The sequence below is a fragment of the Rhagoletis pomonella genome, unplaced genomic scaffold (assembly GCF_013731165.1).
Source record: "Rhagoletis pomonella isolate Grant_MI unplaced genomic scaffold, Rhpom_1.0 Rhpom_scaffold_00001, whole genome shotgun sequence".
NCBI classification, from domain to species: Eukaryota; Metazoa; Arthropoda; class Insecta; order Diptera; family Tephritidae; genus Rhagoletis; species Rhagoletis pomonella.
This window is the reverse complement of record NW_023458555.1, coordinates 105,190,720-105,208,787: the sequence shown is the minus strand read 5'-3', so window position 1 is coordinate 105,208,787 and position 18,068 is coordinate 105,190,720. Positions and strand designations below refer to the sequence as shown.

The following is an 18,068-nucleotide window of genomic DNA, read 5'->3' as shown; positions in this document are numbered from 1 at the left end:
ATTCTACTGCCTGAGGGTTATAATCCCTAAGTGCGGCCGAAGGCCGCTTACGTAGAAAGGAATTCTACGCAAAAATACATTTGTTAAAAAGAACATTTTTTTTTATAAAAACTTTTTTTTTCTATTTTTAATTAACTTTTTATTCTTTATTCAAAATCCCCCCATATCTAATTTGGCATAATTTCTTTTATTAAAAAATCCCACGGTTTCTGTTAGTTGGGTCATATTCCACTTCAAACTGCTCAGTTTGCCTAAGAAAAATCCGTTTTTCCCCCTTTTTCAAACGGTTCCCTAGGTGCCTGTGGGAGGAGTCCAAGGGAGGGGTTCCCCTTTTTAGAAAGCGGCGACTCCTTTCTATTGGGGGGCGTTTTGGGGGCCCCGCCCCTTCCCCCTCCGCCCCCCACCCAAAAAACGGTGTAAGTGGTACTAAACATTTCCCAAACTTTTTAATCTTCCTACACTTGTCAGTCGCAGGGAAATGCTTGGTACATTTTTATGGTTAAATTACTGACAGGCTCAATTTCCAGTCCGCTTTTTGTGGGTGAAGTGAGCGTTGATGCTCCCTCTCGTGTATCACGACACTGTGTCCCCTATTTTTTAAAACTTGTAAAACTAATTCTGAGTAACACGAGCCACTCCCTTGCTTATGCCAGGATTTTAACTCTCATTACAGCACATTAGATATATTCGATTCGCTTTTTTAACATTAAGAAAGCGATACTATCCTCTCTCAATAAATGATTGACTAACATAAATACGCAGCAATCAGCTAATGAATTACGGTCTCTAGATGAATAGTTTTAGATATCGACACATAAAAAACTCCAGCCTTTCGTGACTCGGTCCAAAAATTGAAAAAAAAGTTCCGTACGTCATGCGGACTGCGCCCTCCTGCGGATGGCGGGAGGAGGGCAACCGTTGGGGTTGTTATTATTATTATAAAAGCATGTCCCTATTTTCTTGCTTCGGGCCGATTTTCGAAACATGACCAAGCTTGGCTAGGTTGCAGCATACCGAAGGGCATTCGACGCATCTCGGGAAGTAGGAGGATGACGGGAAGAATAACCTCTGAAAGGCCCTTGGTAGTTTGTATAAAATGCAAAATCTGGAAATTCCTCGGAAAATGTTTTTCGTTTGTGCATTCATCTGCCACATTAACGATAAAACATATCGTCACCTGAAATGCAAAACAACATCGCAACTGATATGGAAAAGAAGTGACTGTATTTTTTTTTTCATAAAATGATGTGGGTGGTTGTAATTCGATGAAATTCATTATATAAATCTAAAAGTGAGATTTTAATTTTTTATTAGTTATTACTTTTTGCATTTCTGCGATGATGTTTTTACGTCATTTTGCATGCATATGTATACATTAGGGTGCCCATCGATTTTTTTTTAATTTCAAAACCCTACCCCCTATTTTCCTTCCTTTTTATGAGAAATATTATTGCCTATTTTTATAGATTTTTTAAAAATCATTTAAAGGTCGCGACTTGTCATTTTAGGTCAGAAAATACGGTTTTGTAGGTTTATCAGTTATTGAATAGCGATTTTTCATTCACTTTTAAAGACCGTACATGTTGTGCGAATGATGTGAATTTTCATCGGGCATATAAAAAAATAAAACTTTTTCTTAATTTATTAAATTTTTACCATCACTAATTTCCACAATTTCAAAATAATCATTATAAATGAACGCGATTTTTTCAAAATTTTATTTTTGATGCAGAAATATTCCTGGAGCATCTAAATGCCTTTCTGCACCAAAAAGAGTTTTGAAAAAATGTCGATTACGTTATTTTAGCAGTTAGGGCTCGATATGTCTGTACATATAAGGGATGTTAATTTTTTCTATTTTTACGATCCCGTTATTTTCAACATCTTAAATCGAAAAAATTTTATCAATATGGTTTGAGAAGTTCTCCTATTATATAATAAATAATAATAAGTAAATGCATATAAATGGGCATTTCTCTGACGTCATGATTTTTTTAAAAAGACTTTATAATTTCAAAGATGTGATTAATTCCAAAACTTGTTTAAAAAATTCAGTGCAATGTAAAACAAAAATATGGGTACCAAATGAGAGAAAAAATTCTGTAGGATTTTTTGGGTTCACAAGGACGAATAGGAATGCCCCTTTAATCTATTTCATTTTTTTAAGCTAATAAAGTTAGTCCTTAACATATAATTTTTTTAAAAATAATAATTGCAAAATTTCAAGGATACAATTATAAAAGGGCATTTACAATACCTACTCGTCCCTTACGCACCAAAAAATGTAATCTGTTTTAATTTTACAGAATCTTCTCTTTAATTTGATACCCGTACTGGTTTTTTAAGTACATTTCACAGAATTTTTTTAATTTTTTTTTTGAATTACTCATATCTTTCAAATTTCAAGGTTCTTTTAAAAATCCTGACGTCAGAGAGAAAAATTAAGAATGCAATTTTACTGTGTTTGGCCCTTGGTTTCGCGAATATATTGCTTTTTGGTGTATAAAATTGCCTGTCGCTAGGTATTATATGTATATTGAGCTACACATTTATAAAAAAAATATTAAATATTAAATATACAAAAGGAAATATAGCAACACAAGGCAAGGGGTGTAGAGCAGGTCGCCTCCGCGTGGTGCACCCTGGGTAACGCTAAATGGCCTGCGGCCTCCACGGCCTCTTAACCTGAACGGTAACGACCCTGGCTTCGTCCTCTGACTACGATTCTGAAAACGTTTTGGATTTGTCGATCCCTGAGCTGGTGGTTGTGGTATTCTACCACCTGAGTATGCTGGGGTGACACTCAGCAGAAATGGCTGGTGGGCTAATGCCGCAACTGCCCCCGTCCCGTTAAAACCCTGGCAGGCCTCAGGGTACGTTCCAATTCCCGTCGCCGTTTAGTTGGTGGTGTAGGTGCGGTTGAGATGACTCCCGTCTTTGCGCTGGTCGGCTCTGAACTCATGACCCCATAAGGGCATGGGTCAACCCTCGCCATAGTCTTGTTCAGAGGTAGCTATGGGACCATTTAAAGGCGACTACACGCTCGGGTTTTGGATAGCGGCTCTGAGTGGGGACCCAATAGAAATGAAGAATAATGAAAATAACGAAAACAAAAAAAAAACAAAAAAATTACAAAAAACAAGCATTCGAGCGGTGGCGGGGAGTCGGAGCCGACCCCCAAAGCCGGCTCATCTGGGGGGGCTACAACACCACCTTCGGTACGCGAGGCGAAACCGCCTCGCTCTACAATTTCCATCTCTGGGGGATCCTTAACGGATGGTCGCTCGGGGGGTAAGAACGCGTCGAAGCCGACGCACTTAAACGCTTCTAGGGGGGCAGGTGCTGTCGCCACTGGGAGGGCAGGAGTGCCGGAACCGGACTCCGTGGGGGTCTCTAGGCAAGGGGCCGGACTGAGAGAGCGATTAAGGGGGGTGCTAGACGGAATCGCCAGCACCAGCGCGGGTTCCTCTCCCAGTCTTCCGGGTCTGTCCTCGAAGGCTCCCTACAAGAAGCCTTCGGGAATGCCTAAACGGCAAATATCGTCGGGCCGAAAGGCTTACTCCGACTGGCGCATGGCTACCAAGATTTTGGAGCGCTATGGCGGTCAAGATGCTTCTCAGCTTACTGAGAAACATTTGAAAACGCTCGAGTGGGCCAAAGGGGTGCTGTGTGGCCGGGATGAGAAGGCTAAGAACCCGACGAAAGGAGACGCGAGTGCGCCTCCTACGGGTCCTAAGAGACAAAGGTCTCAAGAGGGAGAAGGCTCCCACGCAAAAAGACCCAGAAATGGGGTTGCGCCTGCTCTGTTCAGCGAAATCGCTAAGCAGGCGGGATCAACTACCCTGGGGGTCCTCGATCGAGGCAGAGAAGATGGCACCATATCCAGGGAAAACTGGAGGCGCGTGGCAGCGGCCATCTCCTCTGTCTTTCTAAGGGTGGTCAGAGGAAACCCTGGTCCACCTCCGCGCTGTGAGGATGGTGGGTGGCATCATGGCATCCACAAAAGAATTGTATGCGCCGACGAGCGGTCGGCATCGTTATACAAGTCTGCAGTGTCTCTGGTGGGGGAGGTTTGGGAGGGCGCCAAGCTGGAAGCCGTGGAGGAAAAGGATCTTCCTGCCCGCCCGCGGGCCCGTGTCTGGCTCCCCCCCGAGCCCTCCGCACCGGAGGAGATTGAGGAAATCCTCCGTTACTGCAACCCGCAACTGCCCACGCACAACTGGAGGGTTGTCAGATTCGAGGGGTCCGAGGATTCCGAGGAGTCGCATCGGCAAGCGCTGATTCTACTCAATGCGGAATCCCTCGGCCCTCTCGCTGAGTCCAGGGGAGTCATCACCTATGGATTCGAAAGGGTAGTCCTTAGGGTCTACCAATCCGATTCCAGGGGTGATGGCTCACAACCTCCTGAGGTGCTGGAAGCACGTGAGCCCGCGGCGGAGGAAGCCCCCATGAGCATGGAGGTGGAATCCGTCGTGTCGGGGGCCGAAAGTGCTGAGGATGCCCTCTCAACGGAGGGATCCGTCGTCAGCATCGGACGGTTCTACGACAGGGCGGAGGAAGAGAGGCTCTTAGCCTCAGTAAACGAGGACGTCGAACTGGCGTGGCTGGAGCGGACTTTGGAGGATGAAGATCCTGCAAATAAACCTCCAACATTCTAAGGCGGCGTCCGCAAATCTCCTTATCCACCTTGAGCAAGGTGGAGCCGATGTAGTCCTGATCCAGGAGCCGTGGCTAAGCAGTAGCGGTATCTCCGGGATCAGGACGCCTAATTTCAAGCTGATGGTGCAGAATCAAGCAGGTAGACCAAGATCCTGCATGCTCATCAGAAACGAACTCAAAGCACTAATTCTACCTAATTTCAGCAACGAGGACATTGTGACTGTCAGCCTGGATAGCGGTGCCGGAAAGCTCTGGATCATATCCGCTTACATGGCTCATGATGACGAGGTGGAACCACCTCCATTACTGCTGCGTGAAGCCATAGCCGAAGCGAGGCGAAGGAAAGCCGACGTAATTATTGGGTCGGATGCAAATTCACGACACTCGTGCTGGGGAAGCTCAGATATAAATGCAAGAGGTGAGTCACTTTTTGATTATATTCTAAGTGAAGACTTATGTATCTGTAATAGAGGAAACGAACCGACCTTTATCACCGCGGCAAGGCAAGAGGTCCTTGACCTCACCCTAGCCTCGTCTTCTGTAATATCCCGCGTTTCCGACTGGAGGGTTCTTAATGATCACATCTTTTCGGACCATAGGTATATTCAGTTTTTTCTGGACGAAGATCGTCCCAAAAGTATCCCCTTTAGGAACCTTAGGAGAACAAACTGGGACCTCTATAGTAAAAAACTTCGGGAACTACTCCCAGAGGCCCCCCAGGAGAGCTTAAGCACCGAAGGCTCGATTGATGTTATGGTGGAAAAGTTTACATCAGCTTGTAGGAGTGCCATCGAAATCTCTTGCCCGCTGAGTAGGCCGGGGGGCAAAGTACGACCAAAATGGTGGACGGTGGAACTCTCAGAACTCAGGGCGACGAGTAGACGCCTGTTCAATAAAGCCAGGAAGAGTGGACAACACTCCGACTGGGAACTCTATAAGATCGGACTGGGCATCTATAAGTCCGAGATAAGAAAGGCCAAGAGCGAGTCATGGAGAAACTTCTGCGAAGCCGTAGAAGGTTGTAATGAATCATCTCGATTTAGGCGAATCCTTGCGAGGAATCCCGTACCCTTGGGATACCTGAGGGACGAAGAGGGCAACTGGGCGATGAGTGGAGAGGAATCGCTTAAGCTACTCCTTGATACTCATTTCCCAGAAAATCCTGCACCGCACGAACCTATCGCTGTTGGAAAGGGCGAATGCTCTACCTCCTCCTCCGGTGAATTACTGGAGAGGCGCCGACTGCTCTGGGCAATCGACTCTTTCAAGCCCTTCAAGTCCCCGGGACCGGATGGCATCATTCCTGCGCAGCTGCAAAAGGCTGTGGAGGTCTCGTGCCGCTGGCTCACCCCTATCTATGCGAGCTGCCTAGAAAGAGGATACATCCCGGGGGCTTGGAGGTGCGTAAGGGTCACGTTCATCCCCAAAGCAGGGAAGAACTCTCATGTATCCCCGAGGGACTTCAGACCAATCAGTCTCTCATCTTTCTTATTGAAGACTTTTGAGAGACTGATTGACCTGCACATAAGAAACAGGATTCCTCGAGAGCGTTTTAGCCCCTCTCAACACGCCTACCTGAAAGGTAGATCCGTGGAATCTGCCCTGCACTCAATCGTCAAAACCATAGAGGAGTCTCTTAAAAACAAAGATTTTGTAGTGGGTACCTTCCTTGATATCGAGGGGGCTTTCAATAATGTCCTTCCTGGGGCGATAATAAGAGCCCTTACTAAGCTCGGAGTCGAGAGCTACTTAGTAAGGCTCATCTCACACTTGCTGCACGACAGAACTGTCACAGCGGAATGGGGCAACGCCTCTGAGCAGCGTAAAGTAATCAGAGGCACCCCGCAGGGAGGCGTCCTTTCACCCTTCCTCTGGATAGTCGTGATAAACGACGTCCTGGAGGAATTGGAGAGGACAGGATGCCGGGTTATTGCCTACGCGGATGACGTGGCACTCATCGTCAGAGGAAAGTTCTTGAACACTCTGTACGATCTCATGCAAGGGTACCTAAACAGGGTCACAAATTGGTCCGCTAGCTGCGGGCTTGCTGTCAATCCTGGAAAGACGGAGCTCGTTCTTTTTACCAGTAGGTACAAAAAGCCTCATGCCCAGCTTCCCTCAATAGGGGGTGTTCCACTTGTTCTCTCTGACAGGGTCAAGTTCTTGGGCGTGATCCTGGACGGAAAACTGTCATGGAAACCTAATATTGAGGAACGAGTGAGGAAGGCATCGGTGGCCCTCTACTGCTGCAAGAATGCCATAGGGAAGAGATGGGGCCTCTCCCCAAAAGTGATGTATTGGCTATATGAAACCATAATTAAGCCAATAATGTTGTATGGGGTCATCGTCTGGTGGAGTTCACTGGAAAAGACCACTCATGTTAGGAAGCTAGAGCGCGTGCAAAGGGCAGCCCTCGTTGGGATCAGCGGGGCGCTCCGAACCACTCCCACCTTAGCGCTAAACGCTATACTCAATGTCGCACCTGTCGATATTTCGGGCAAAGTAGCGGCGGTTCGCTCAGCCATTAGGCTCAAAAGCTCTGGGTTCTCTTTCAATCCAGCGCACGGACACTCGACAATTCTCGAAAGCTTCGACTTCGTACCGAAAGAAATGGACCGGGGTCACCCGAGGCTGGCCCCTAAAGGATCCTTCTCCACGCACATCCCCTCTAGGAATGAATGGAAGAGGGGTGGTCTCTGGAGAAGAGGTCCAATAAACATCTTTACGGACGGATCGAAGCTGGAAGGGAGAGTTGGAGGAGGTGTCTACTGTCAGGAACTCTCAGTAGATCTTACTTTCAGACTGCCGGATCTCTGCAGCGTCTTTCAGGCAGAGGTGGCCGCTATAAAGGAGGCAGCCGATTGGCTACGCACCAATGTACTGTCAAAAAGGAGGGTAAATATATATACTGATAGCCAGGCGGCAATCAGGGCGCTGGGATCGCTAATGGTGTGCTCAAAACTGGTTGGGGAATGCCTGACCTCTCTCTCAACTGCCTCGGAGTACTTCCAGATCAAGCTGATTTGGGTCCCGGGGCACAGCGATATCGCGGGAAATTGCAGGGCTGATGAACTGGCCAGGCAAGGCACCCTTGAGGCCATCACCTCGGATAGGGAGGGCATTGGAGTTCCGTTGGCAACCTGCGGCCTGCTTTTGGACAGATGGGCTCATGGTCGGCTCAGCGAGCGCTGGGAAAAAGGTCCTTCTGGCCGGTTGTGGACCGCGGGCGGTCAAGGGAACTGCTGCAGCTGGCTAAGCGTCAGCTCTCGATTTTCACAGGTGTACTGACCGGACACTGTCCAATGGGAACCCACGCGGTGCGACTCAATATCGTCACGGATCCCTACAGCCGCAGTTGCCTGGAAGACGAGGTGGAATCATCTCAGCACTTCCTACTCAACTGCCCGGCATTCGCTAGATTACGGTTTAAGCATCTCGGTGCGCATTTCATCGACACTCCCAAGGGACTCTCCGGAGTGGACATCAGCTGTTTGAAGAACTTCATTATGAGCACCCAGCGCTTCTCGTAATTTTTACGCAGTTACCGTTCCTATGTAATGTGGTATCACAATGGACAATCAAATGTCTAAGTGAGTCCCCTTTGCGGGTCTGCCACCTTAACCTAACCTAACCTAACACAAGGCATTTCTATTTTCCCCTAATTTGCTGGATTTTTGTGTACGCGAACAGGAAAATCTAAACGCGAATAAACCTATCCTATTGTACGTAAGATAGATATTAATGAAAATTCAAAAGATCCCTTTGGCGAAATTTTCAACATCTGGTTTTACGTCAGTTAAAGCCATTCGTACCAGTTCGATTAAATGTTGGTTAGTCAATAGGTACGTTCGTTTAAAATCTCCAGTAAAAAATGTCCAACAGTGAAACTCCGGCGAAATGTCATCTGTTCTTTCACAAGAGAAAAATATCCAATATAGTATGCGAACAGAAAAGTTAGACGAGCAGCTGATAGAAATTTTGTTTACATTCACAAAAATTTAAAACGTCAGAAAACCAATCCCGAAGTCTTATCCTGAAACATTTCACTGACTAAATTAGTAATCACTTACTTCTTATAAGTTTAATTAGTCGCATTGTACTATTTTAACTTCCAAACAATCAAATTCAATTTAGGGATTTGCGTAAATTCCAACCGCTGTTTTGGATCAGCTGTTTTCTTGTTGGCAAAAATTTTTCCAGCAGAAACTAGCAGATTTCCCTCAAATGAAATGTCATTTTGCTCTCCCGATTTCCACTACGCGGACACAAAAGGCTGATAATTTATACAACTTTCAATAATATGCGAATGCAACTAATTGTGAACGGTATTTTTACTTTATGAATTTCTTTGTAGAGTACAAAGAGTCACAGTTATACATTGTAGCAAAAATTGAAAATATACGTCACGCAGCTGTTTTCGACAGCGGGTATTTTAAATCTGGTACTTGTTAGTGATGTCGGAAAAATATCGATACACTGAAAATATCGAGGTTTTGTTTCGATGCCTCGTAAGTTTTCCACTCGATGTATAAATAATCGATGTATCGATTCATCGATGTTTTTTGAAAACTGACATCTCTAGTACATTTAACCGTCGTTCCCGCTTTTGAATTGTACTACGGTTGCCAGACGTACTGATTTTATCAGTACAGTACTTATTTTTCAACTCTTGTACAGATTTTATTAGTTTCTTTAATCAGTACGCTAATGTCCTGATTTTTCAAAATTTGTATTGATTTGTACTGAATTTTCAATTCAAACAAAATACTTTAGGATTTTCTTAAGGTTTTTACATAACTTTGGAACTTCCTTAAACTGTACTGTGAAAAGTAAGAAGAAAATAATTTAATTATAGTTCACATGTTTTAGCTTGGCAATACTGTCTTTCGATCGATGCTTCCTCTTTTTCTTGTCGAGTTCGTCTTGCTCTCTCATTCTGGTATTTTTTGACGTCACGGCCAGTTGCTCTCAGGTCGATTGGCGCAATATTGTATTCTATCATTCTTGAGCGTTGACAACAATTCGAGATAGAAAACTAACTCTAGGCGAGAGGTAACTATTGTTTACCGTGTACACAGCTTGTAGAGTACGTGGTAGAGAAAAGTTGAGATTTATCTATTTTGTCTCTAGCTAGAGTGAATATCTCCAAGAGTTGCTCTACCGTGTAAACTTAATTGAGAGAAGAGATTGTTTTTCAGTAAAACTGTATAGAGATTTCTCTACCGTGTACGGTTAGCTTTATATTTTCGCTTTGAATAGAGAAAGCCTGATTCATTACCTTTCCAATGGAAAAGTAAAAAAACGAAATTATGAAAATTTTTTATAAAAATGTATGTTTTTCGTAAAAAATACGTAATTGTCTATATTAACAAATATATTTACCGGAAAGGCCATAAAAATACCTTTAATTTGGCGTATAATTTTATATAGTTAGGTTTAAGTACAACTGCCAGCAGTGCAATAAAACAACTGTATTAATGTTACATGTTCTCTGCAAAAGGTGTTCAGCCCCTTTTATTTGGCAACACAGAAAGAAGAATTCTACGTAGTGAGGGTTATAATCCCTAAGCGCGGCCGAAGGCCGCCTACGCAAAAAGGTGTTCTGCCCCTTTTCTTTGGCAACACAGAAAGGAGAATTCTACGTTGTGAGGGTTATAATCCCTAAGCGCGGCCGAAGGCCGCCTACGCAGAAAGATGTTCTCTGCCAAAAGGTGTTCAGCCCCTTTTATTTGGCAACACAGAAAGAAGAATTCTGCGTAGTGAGGGTTATAATCCCTAAGCGCGGCCGAACGCCGCCTACGCAGAAAGGAATTCTACGCAAAAATACTGTGGATAGCGTAGCTTGATTAATTATCCATATAATTTTACAACTCAATCTTATATCAAATAAGGTGATAAAAAAAATGGTTTGTATATATTTCTTTAGTATTTTTTTAATTTTAATTCAATTTTTGTAAAAACTAAATAGAGTAAGATTTTCTATCGCGCAATTTTTTATTCCAAATTTTCGCCTGCGGCACTTTTCCTTTTTCATATAAAACTATATTTTTATATATATTTAGTTAAATATGATGTCCACAAGAATTTTTTGCTACAAGTCATATATCACATTAACGGTATTTTCGTGCTCTTTCTGATAAACATATCTGTTAACAAGGCCGTATTTAGGGGGGCGGGGGTGTTGGGGCTCTGCCCCCCGAAATGTAGAAATGTAGGTTTTAAAGGCACTTATACTTGAAACAGGCAAAACGAGCTTCAAAAAAAGGCATATATTTTTTAATTTTGTTATGTTCTTCCTTTATGTACAATGTGAAGGTCCAATTAAAGATATAAAAAAATACATACAGTGGTCAAAAAATTATAACCAAACCACGTTTTGCCAAGTTTTAACGTATTATATTTGTTGTTATTGAACTTTTGTTATATTTTTAAATAAAAATTTAGTTCGTTCTTTAACAAAACCCGTGGAAATTCATGTTTCCAAATTTGAGCAGTCCACTTGCAAAGGCGCTATGTAAATATTTTTAGATTTTTAATTTTTGGTGATGTATATTTGACTTCTGTGGACAAATGATACTCCCCCATTTTTAAATTGCCACCAACTATACTATACAGATTCAAGGACGATTCATCATCGTACCGGATCGTGCCTCAAGAACTTCACAGACATAACGATTTCGTTAGCTTATTTAAGACGGAAATGGAGGATATGCTTTAGTTGGACCAAATGTTTCAATAAAAAAATAAATTCTGGGCGGGACGAAGTTCGCACGATCAGCTAGTGTTTGAAAAAAATAAATAAATTTTGGGCGGGACGAAGTTCGCCGGGTCTGCTTGTTCAGTTATAAAGCCAATTTGGATGTGTGGCATTCAGTTGTGAGATACGACGTGTGCAACTAATATTGACAAAATTCAGCGGTTTTAATCAAAGATTCTCAGGAAATTGTCTGGAGCGCCATGCTACGTTCGGAATGAAAATATACATAAGGACCTTGAAATACCTATGATCAGAGCGGTACTAGAAAGCAGCAGAGCAAAATACAAAACACAATTGGAAAACCAACCAAATCCGTTGGCAAATGCCTTCTGTAATACAACAAACCGCTCGCGGCTGCGAGGAGATCTGCCTGCGCCCATGAACCAAAAGGGCTCAATACCATGGTTTGAGACAACATTTAACTATTTTAAGATTTACCCCCTTATTCTAGAACCCGAATTTTCGTAATTCCTAATTCGTAGCTACGCTACGAAAAACGAAAAAAGCATATGCTGCAACCCTTCCGGAAACATGTGCAGCATTGCCAGCTATCAGTTGTTTTTCGAAGACAGCTGAATGGAAGAAAACGCAGTGGAAAGGAATTAAAAAAAAAACACCCATGAAGTGCTTATTTACAGTAAAATTGTGCGATTTTACATATTTCGAAGGAAACGATGGATTCTATTGCATTTGCAATTATAGCAACGGAGTAAGAGCGCGCTATGGGAATGATTTCACAAAGATATGCAGAGCTTTGTCAGCTTCTGGTTGAGTAGTTGAACCATAAGCCAGAACTCCTATGCCTCCTTTCTGTGTTGCCGGAGAATAGGGGCTTTCGCATATGAAAGGTAAACAACATTTCTTGTGCATATCACTCCGGCTACGCCATTCACAGTATTTTCGCGCAGAACCCACATCGAAATTTGCAAAAAAAGTGCAGTGTGCAAACCAAATTTATTAATAAGCTAGTGGTCGGAAATTTTATACATCTATTTTATATAAGAGTTCAATCCTTTGATTACAAGCGTATGTTAAAGTTTTTGCATTCGAGTTATGCGTTTGGACACAACAACCGAAAATCATTGTGCAAATAACTAAACCGGATCCAAGTTTCTCGATAAGGGGCAACAAAGATTCTTTTGTTCTTTTATATAAAGCAAATTTATCTGTTTAAATGAACACCACTTATATTTCCTGCAAACACACATCTATTTACATCTTTTATCTCTCCTCCGAAACAGAATTGATTTCGTACAAAATTACGCGAAAAAGCGCACTCCTTCGTTTTTAGTAGGGACGTGAACCGGTTTTGAACCGAACCAGGTTTAAACCGGAAAACCGCTTTTTCTGTTAATTAACTGAACCATTAACCGAACCGAAATTTTCCACAAATGTTTGATCCGAACCGAAAACCGAACCACTTTATGTAAAGGTTTAAAGGTTCGTTTCAACCAATTTTCAATAGATAAATGTACCCACTTTTTTTTTTGTTAAATATGGTAATACCTACCATGTTTTTTTTACCATGTGGCAATATCAAATGTAAAGGCAGCCCATCTCACTTGACCCTTAACCTTGCGCGTTGTTGCATTTGACACCTGACACTTAAATTTGCGCGTTAGTTTTTTGTTTTTCGAACCGTTGAACCGAACCGAAACCCCGGTTCAAAGACCAGAAAACCGCTTTGACGAGTCAATCCAAAAGTGCAACAACTGTTCGAACCGCTGAACCGAACTGACCAAATTTTTCATCCGGTTCACGTCCCTGGTTTTTAGGCATACCACTGTTACGAATTTCGAAAGTTCGAAAATACGATTCGGATTGCAGCATACTATTTCTATGATTCGTAGCAAAATCCAAATACGAATGTTAGGCTTCAGTCGAAAGCGTATTCAATAAATAAGTAAAGTGTAGCAAAAATAAGTAAAAAGGCCTAAGTTTGGGCGAAGCCGCGCATTTAATACCCGGGGCACGTATGTATGTATTAAATATATATAACAGGTAATGCAGTGGGTAAAAGAGAAAGTGAAAAATGTTGTATAGCGGTGAATTGTAATGCGTTACTCCATCGATACAAAAAGTAAGCGCTTACCAAAGAAGCAAACTTTTCGCTGGGTTTGTCCAAGGTTTTCACCACAATTGACGTTGAAGTTTGGTTATGTGGTCGTCAGCAAGCATATCCTCCATTGCCGTTTTAAATAACCGAAAGAAATCGTTGTCCGTGAAGAAGTTCTTGCGGCAACAATGATCCAGTACGATGATGAATAATCCTTGAATCTGTATAGTATAGTTGGTAGCAATTTCGAACTGGGAGAGTATCATTGGTCCACAGAAATCTAATATACATAGACTTATTTCAGACGATATACCATAAATGTCTTACAATTTTATTTGTAGGCATTCATCAATAATTGTCTTTATTCTGTTTAGTCGTAGTGTGTTAGTAGTAGTGTTAGTAATTTGACCTTGATGTCTGGTGCCTCCGAATGACTTCACTTGACGATTTTTAGCAATAGTATTGCCCTTATCATTACCAATATATATCGCGATTATGAGGCAAATCGGATCAAAAATACAATTTTTAGTAAAAATTCGACTCCAGAGCCACAGTCGATCAATTTTTTCGCTGCAATATTTCCTTTCACGTTACCAATACACGTTTTGAATATTAGCCAGACCAGATCGTAAATACAATTTTAGTAATAACTCGACTCCAGCGCCACCTGGCATTTTAAGTTAAGAACATAAACTATACAGGAGTCCAGTAAAACACGAAAAAGATTTCATTAAAATCATTTAGTTCGTTTAGGAGAAGCTCACTCACAAACACACGTACCGAAGAATTATATATGTATGTATTTAGAGATAGGTAAAGTTTCAGTATGTTTGGAAGGCGCCACGCCTCCTTGTCCAATAGCCCACTTTTCTCCATGAGTATGGGATTGATACCATAACAAGCTCCAGGGAATGGGAGATGCCAGGCTCCTTTGATATAACGAAATTATTATCAGCCTATACCCCAAATGTGCCCAAAATTAAAAAAAAAAAACGGTACAGCCGTTTGCGACATCGACCCTTATAAAAATTGGGACTTCTCTTTATATAATTAGTACAGATGAGAAGTATACGTAAATAGCCATTACCTGATTGTAAAACAATCATTCAATTCTATTCTATGTATATCTATAATACGTGTACCGAATTTCAAGCAAATCGGACCATATTTTTTTCGAATAGATCAGTCCCTGGTCCACCTATCAGAAAAAAGTATTGTATATGTTAATCCTGGCAATAAGATACCTATGCACCGAATTTCAAGTAAATCGGACGATAGAGACGATTTTTTCGAATAGATCAGTCCCGTGGCCACTTACCTGAAGAAAGGATCCCATATGCTTATCTAGGTAAAAAGCTACATACGTACAAAGTTTTAAGCAAATCGGAAGCGAACCACTAGCCCAAATCGCAGTAGCAATGATAATCTGAAAATCTACTACCAAAATATATCTGGCATTCGAACTAAAAGTGCAATGGTTCGCATGTTACCTGTTCATTTGGAATATGACATATACTTTTTTGTCGAATCGTGGCTTAACTTAGCTCTTTGACTGCGAAATCTTTGATTCAGACCGTTTCGACATTTTTCGCAAAAACCGTGATGCTGAGAAGACGGGATGCTCTAGAGGCGATGGTGTCCTTATAGCGGTTCAACGGAGATTCAAAGCGTCACTAGTAACGCTCACCACTTCTGACTCGCTCCTTGATCAGCTTTGCGTCTGTGTTCACGGCTCCTCCGGCCATCTTCTTTACTGTGTGCGTCATACATCCCGCCGAATAGTACTAAAGGCCTTTACGCCGCACATGCTGATAACATCGTATCATTGGTGTCTGATGTCGTTGGTAATAATCACATTTGTGTTCTTGGTGATTTCAAGTTTAGCCGATTGAATTGGACTTCAGGTGGGGATTCTGCCGCTCTTATAGCATCAAACGTGAGCTCACCACCAGAGATTTATGTCGTTGATAGCTTTTTATACCCGAGCGCACTTGTGTACAAGGGTATTATAACTTTGTTCACATAACGGTTGTTTGTAACAGGCAAAACGAATCGAGATAGATATAGACAAATGTATACATAAATGATCAGAATGAAAAGAGAAATCGATTAAGCGGTGACTGTCTGTCCGTCCGTCCGTCCGTCCGTCCGTCCGTCCGTCCGTCTGTGCACACGATAACTCGAGTAAAAATTGAGATATCTTAACGAAACTTGGTACGTGGACTTCTTTTGGGCATGGGACGGATGGTATTGAAAATGGGCGAAATCGGACAATAACCACGCCTACCTCCCATATAACGGTAATTTTCAGAAATACGAAAAGTGCGATATTTTAGTAACTACTAAAGATTATTCACTCAAAATTGATATTTACAATGAGTTTTAGACGAAAAATAAGAATATTAAAAAATTTTGGCAAATGGGCGTAGCCACGCCTACTTATGGTTACATGCGTATATCTTGGTAACCGCTGCACCAATTTCTTCCAAACTTGGCACAGTTCTTGATCCTGCTACAACATATTTAATGGCCGAAAATTTTTAAAATCGGACAATAACCACGCCCACATCCCATATAACGGTAATTTAGAAAAATACGAAATCCTCGATAAATCAGTAAATATTAAAGCTAATTTATTCAAAATTGATGGTTGCAACAATTTTTTACCAAGAAATACGCTTATGATAAAATTTTGGAAAATGGGCGTGGCACCGCCCACTTATGATCACATATATGTATCTCGCTAACCGTTCTAGCAATTTGAACCAAACTCGGTATGATTATTGTGCTTGCCACATAAAAGCAAAGCGTTGAAAATTATTGAAATCGGACTAAATTACGACCGCTTTTAATATAACGGTATATTTCAGTAATGCTTGAAACTTCAATATTTCGAAATTTAAGGACGCTAATTTACTTAAAATTTATACACCCCGGCTTATCGTGTAGCGGTAGTTTTCGGAAAGGTGGAAAACATATATTTAATAATTGCGCCGGGTATTTAATGTTCGGCTCCGCCCGAACTTAGACTTTCTTACTTGTTAAGTATTGGTTTACAGCTAATTAGCAGTATTTTTAACCAACAAAATAGGCTGTTGGATCTTGTATTTATCAGTGACAATGTAAACTTCACTTTATCGGAATGTATGTCTCCCATCTCTCCTGCTGTAATGCATCATGTCCATCTCATTCTTGAGTTGGAGTTTTATAACTTTGGTTCATTACCGGATAGGGTTGCCAGACGTACTGCTTTTTGGAGTAAACGTACTCCTTTTTATTGCAATGTACTCCCTTGTACTCCCAAAAAAAATATCTGGAAATGTACTCTTTTATTAGCTTTGTACTTCTTTTGTGCTCCTTTTTCCAGCTTTAATATTTTATTATCATATAATATCTGTTGCACAGTTTTTTTTTTAATAAAAGGGGCCTTTATAGATTTTTTGAAAAAGTTGTTTATTGTTAATTATCCACATATTTTACTTCAATTTTATTAATTTGTTTTGTAATTTTAACCTTCATTTGGGTTTCCGGCAGTAAACACTTTGGGAGAAAAGCGCAAGTCTTCGTCGGTTAGTTTATTACATATCTTCTGTAACCATAGGGTAATTTCCCCCATTTGGGTCCTTTATACTCCGTCTTTTGTCCAACATAAGGCCTCATACTCAGCAATCGAAAAGACTCGAAACTGGTGACTAGGAGGGCATTCATTCGACCAACCCTATACAGGTTTTTTTCTTTTTTTTATACAAAATCTAAGAAAAAATACACCTGAAAAAGAGGTTCGTGCCGCATCTACTTATCTCCCACAGCTGGCAAATGCAAATCAGGATTAAAATTTTAAAACCAATTAATAAAATTAAAGTAAAATATTTACAAAGTTAACAAAAAAAACACAAAATCTATAAAGAACCCTTTTATTTTTCAAAAAACCTGTGCGACAGTTATTATTTTACGCGCTGTACTTTGCCATTCATATTGTGGCAGACACTACTTAGTAAGCAAAGTTAAGTGTTATAGTGAAAAGGTGTAAGCATGGCCTTAGGGGCAGGGCGCTCGGGTATAAAAATCTGAAAAATATTAAATTAATTATATTAGTTGGGGAAACTTTCCTATTAGGGCGGTCATTGAGAACCGAATTCTACGCAAAAATACTGTGGACGCAAGAGAAAATTCTTTCTTTTGGCAAATTTTTCTAAGGGGTCCCTGGGGACCCATAGGTGCCCTAGGTGGTCGGGAGTAACATTTTTGTCAATGGCGGTTCATGCCCTCTCCAAAAAGGTCGGAAAGGTGCTACGTCCACTCCCCCTTCGATGACCATCTCTTTAACAACCGTCCCTATTGGAAAGCCAACCCATATAGTTTAATATTTTTCACATTTATTGTTGCTTTGAAAACGATTTCTAAGATATCTTTGTTTATTTGTCCCTAATTAATGGTAATTTGTAACAATAAATTGCACAAAAGATTAAAAAGAATTGTACTCCTTTTTTATGTCATGTACTGCTTTTTTCTATCGAAAATATAAATGTACTCCTTTCTCCGTTTCAAAATCTGGCAACCGTATTACCGGATGATCGCAGTATAAAGTTTAAATAT

The 18,068-nt window shown here is 41.5% G+C and overlaps 2 protein-coding genes across 3 annotated transcripts in view; one reads left to right on the top strand and one right to left on the bottom strand.

Moving 5' to 3' along the window:
• LOC118749489 (protein O-mannosyl-transferase 2-like) overlaps window positions 1-18,068 on the bottom strand; it is a 253,868-nt gene that overhangs the window by 150,467 nt on the left and 85,333 nt on the right. The window lies entirely within an intron of this gene.
• LOC118749476 lies at window positions 3,467-5,233 on the top strand. Its single transcript, XM_036484274.1, has 2 exons — window positions 3,467-4,798; window positions 4,863-5,233. Exon 1 carries the CDS (start codon window positions 3,522-3,524, stop codon window positions 4,656-4,658), a length of 1,137 nt encoding a protein of 378 aa, XP_036340167.1. The 5' UTR covers window positions 3,467-3,521; the 3' UTR covers window positions 4,659-4,798; window positions 4,863-5,233.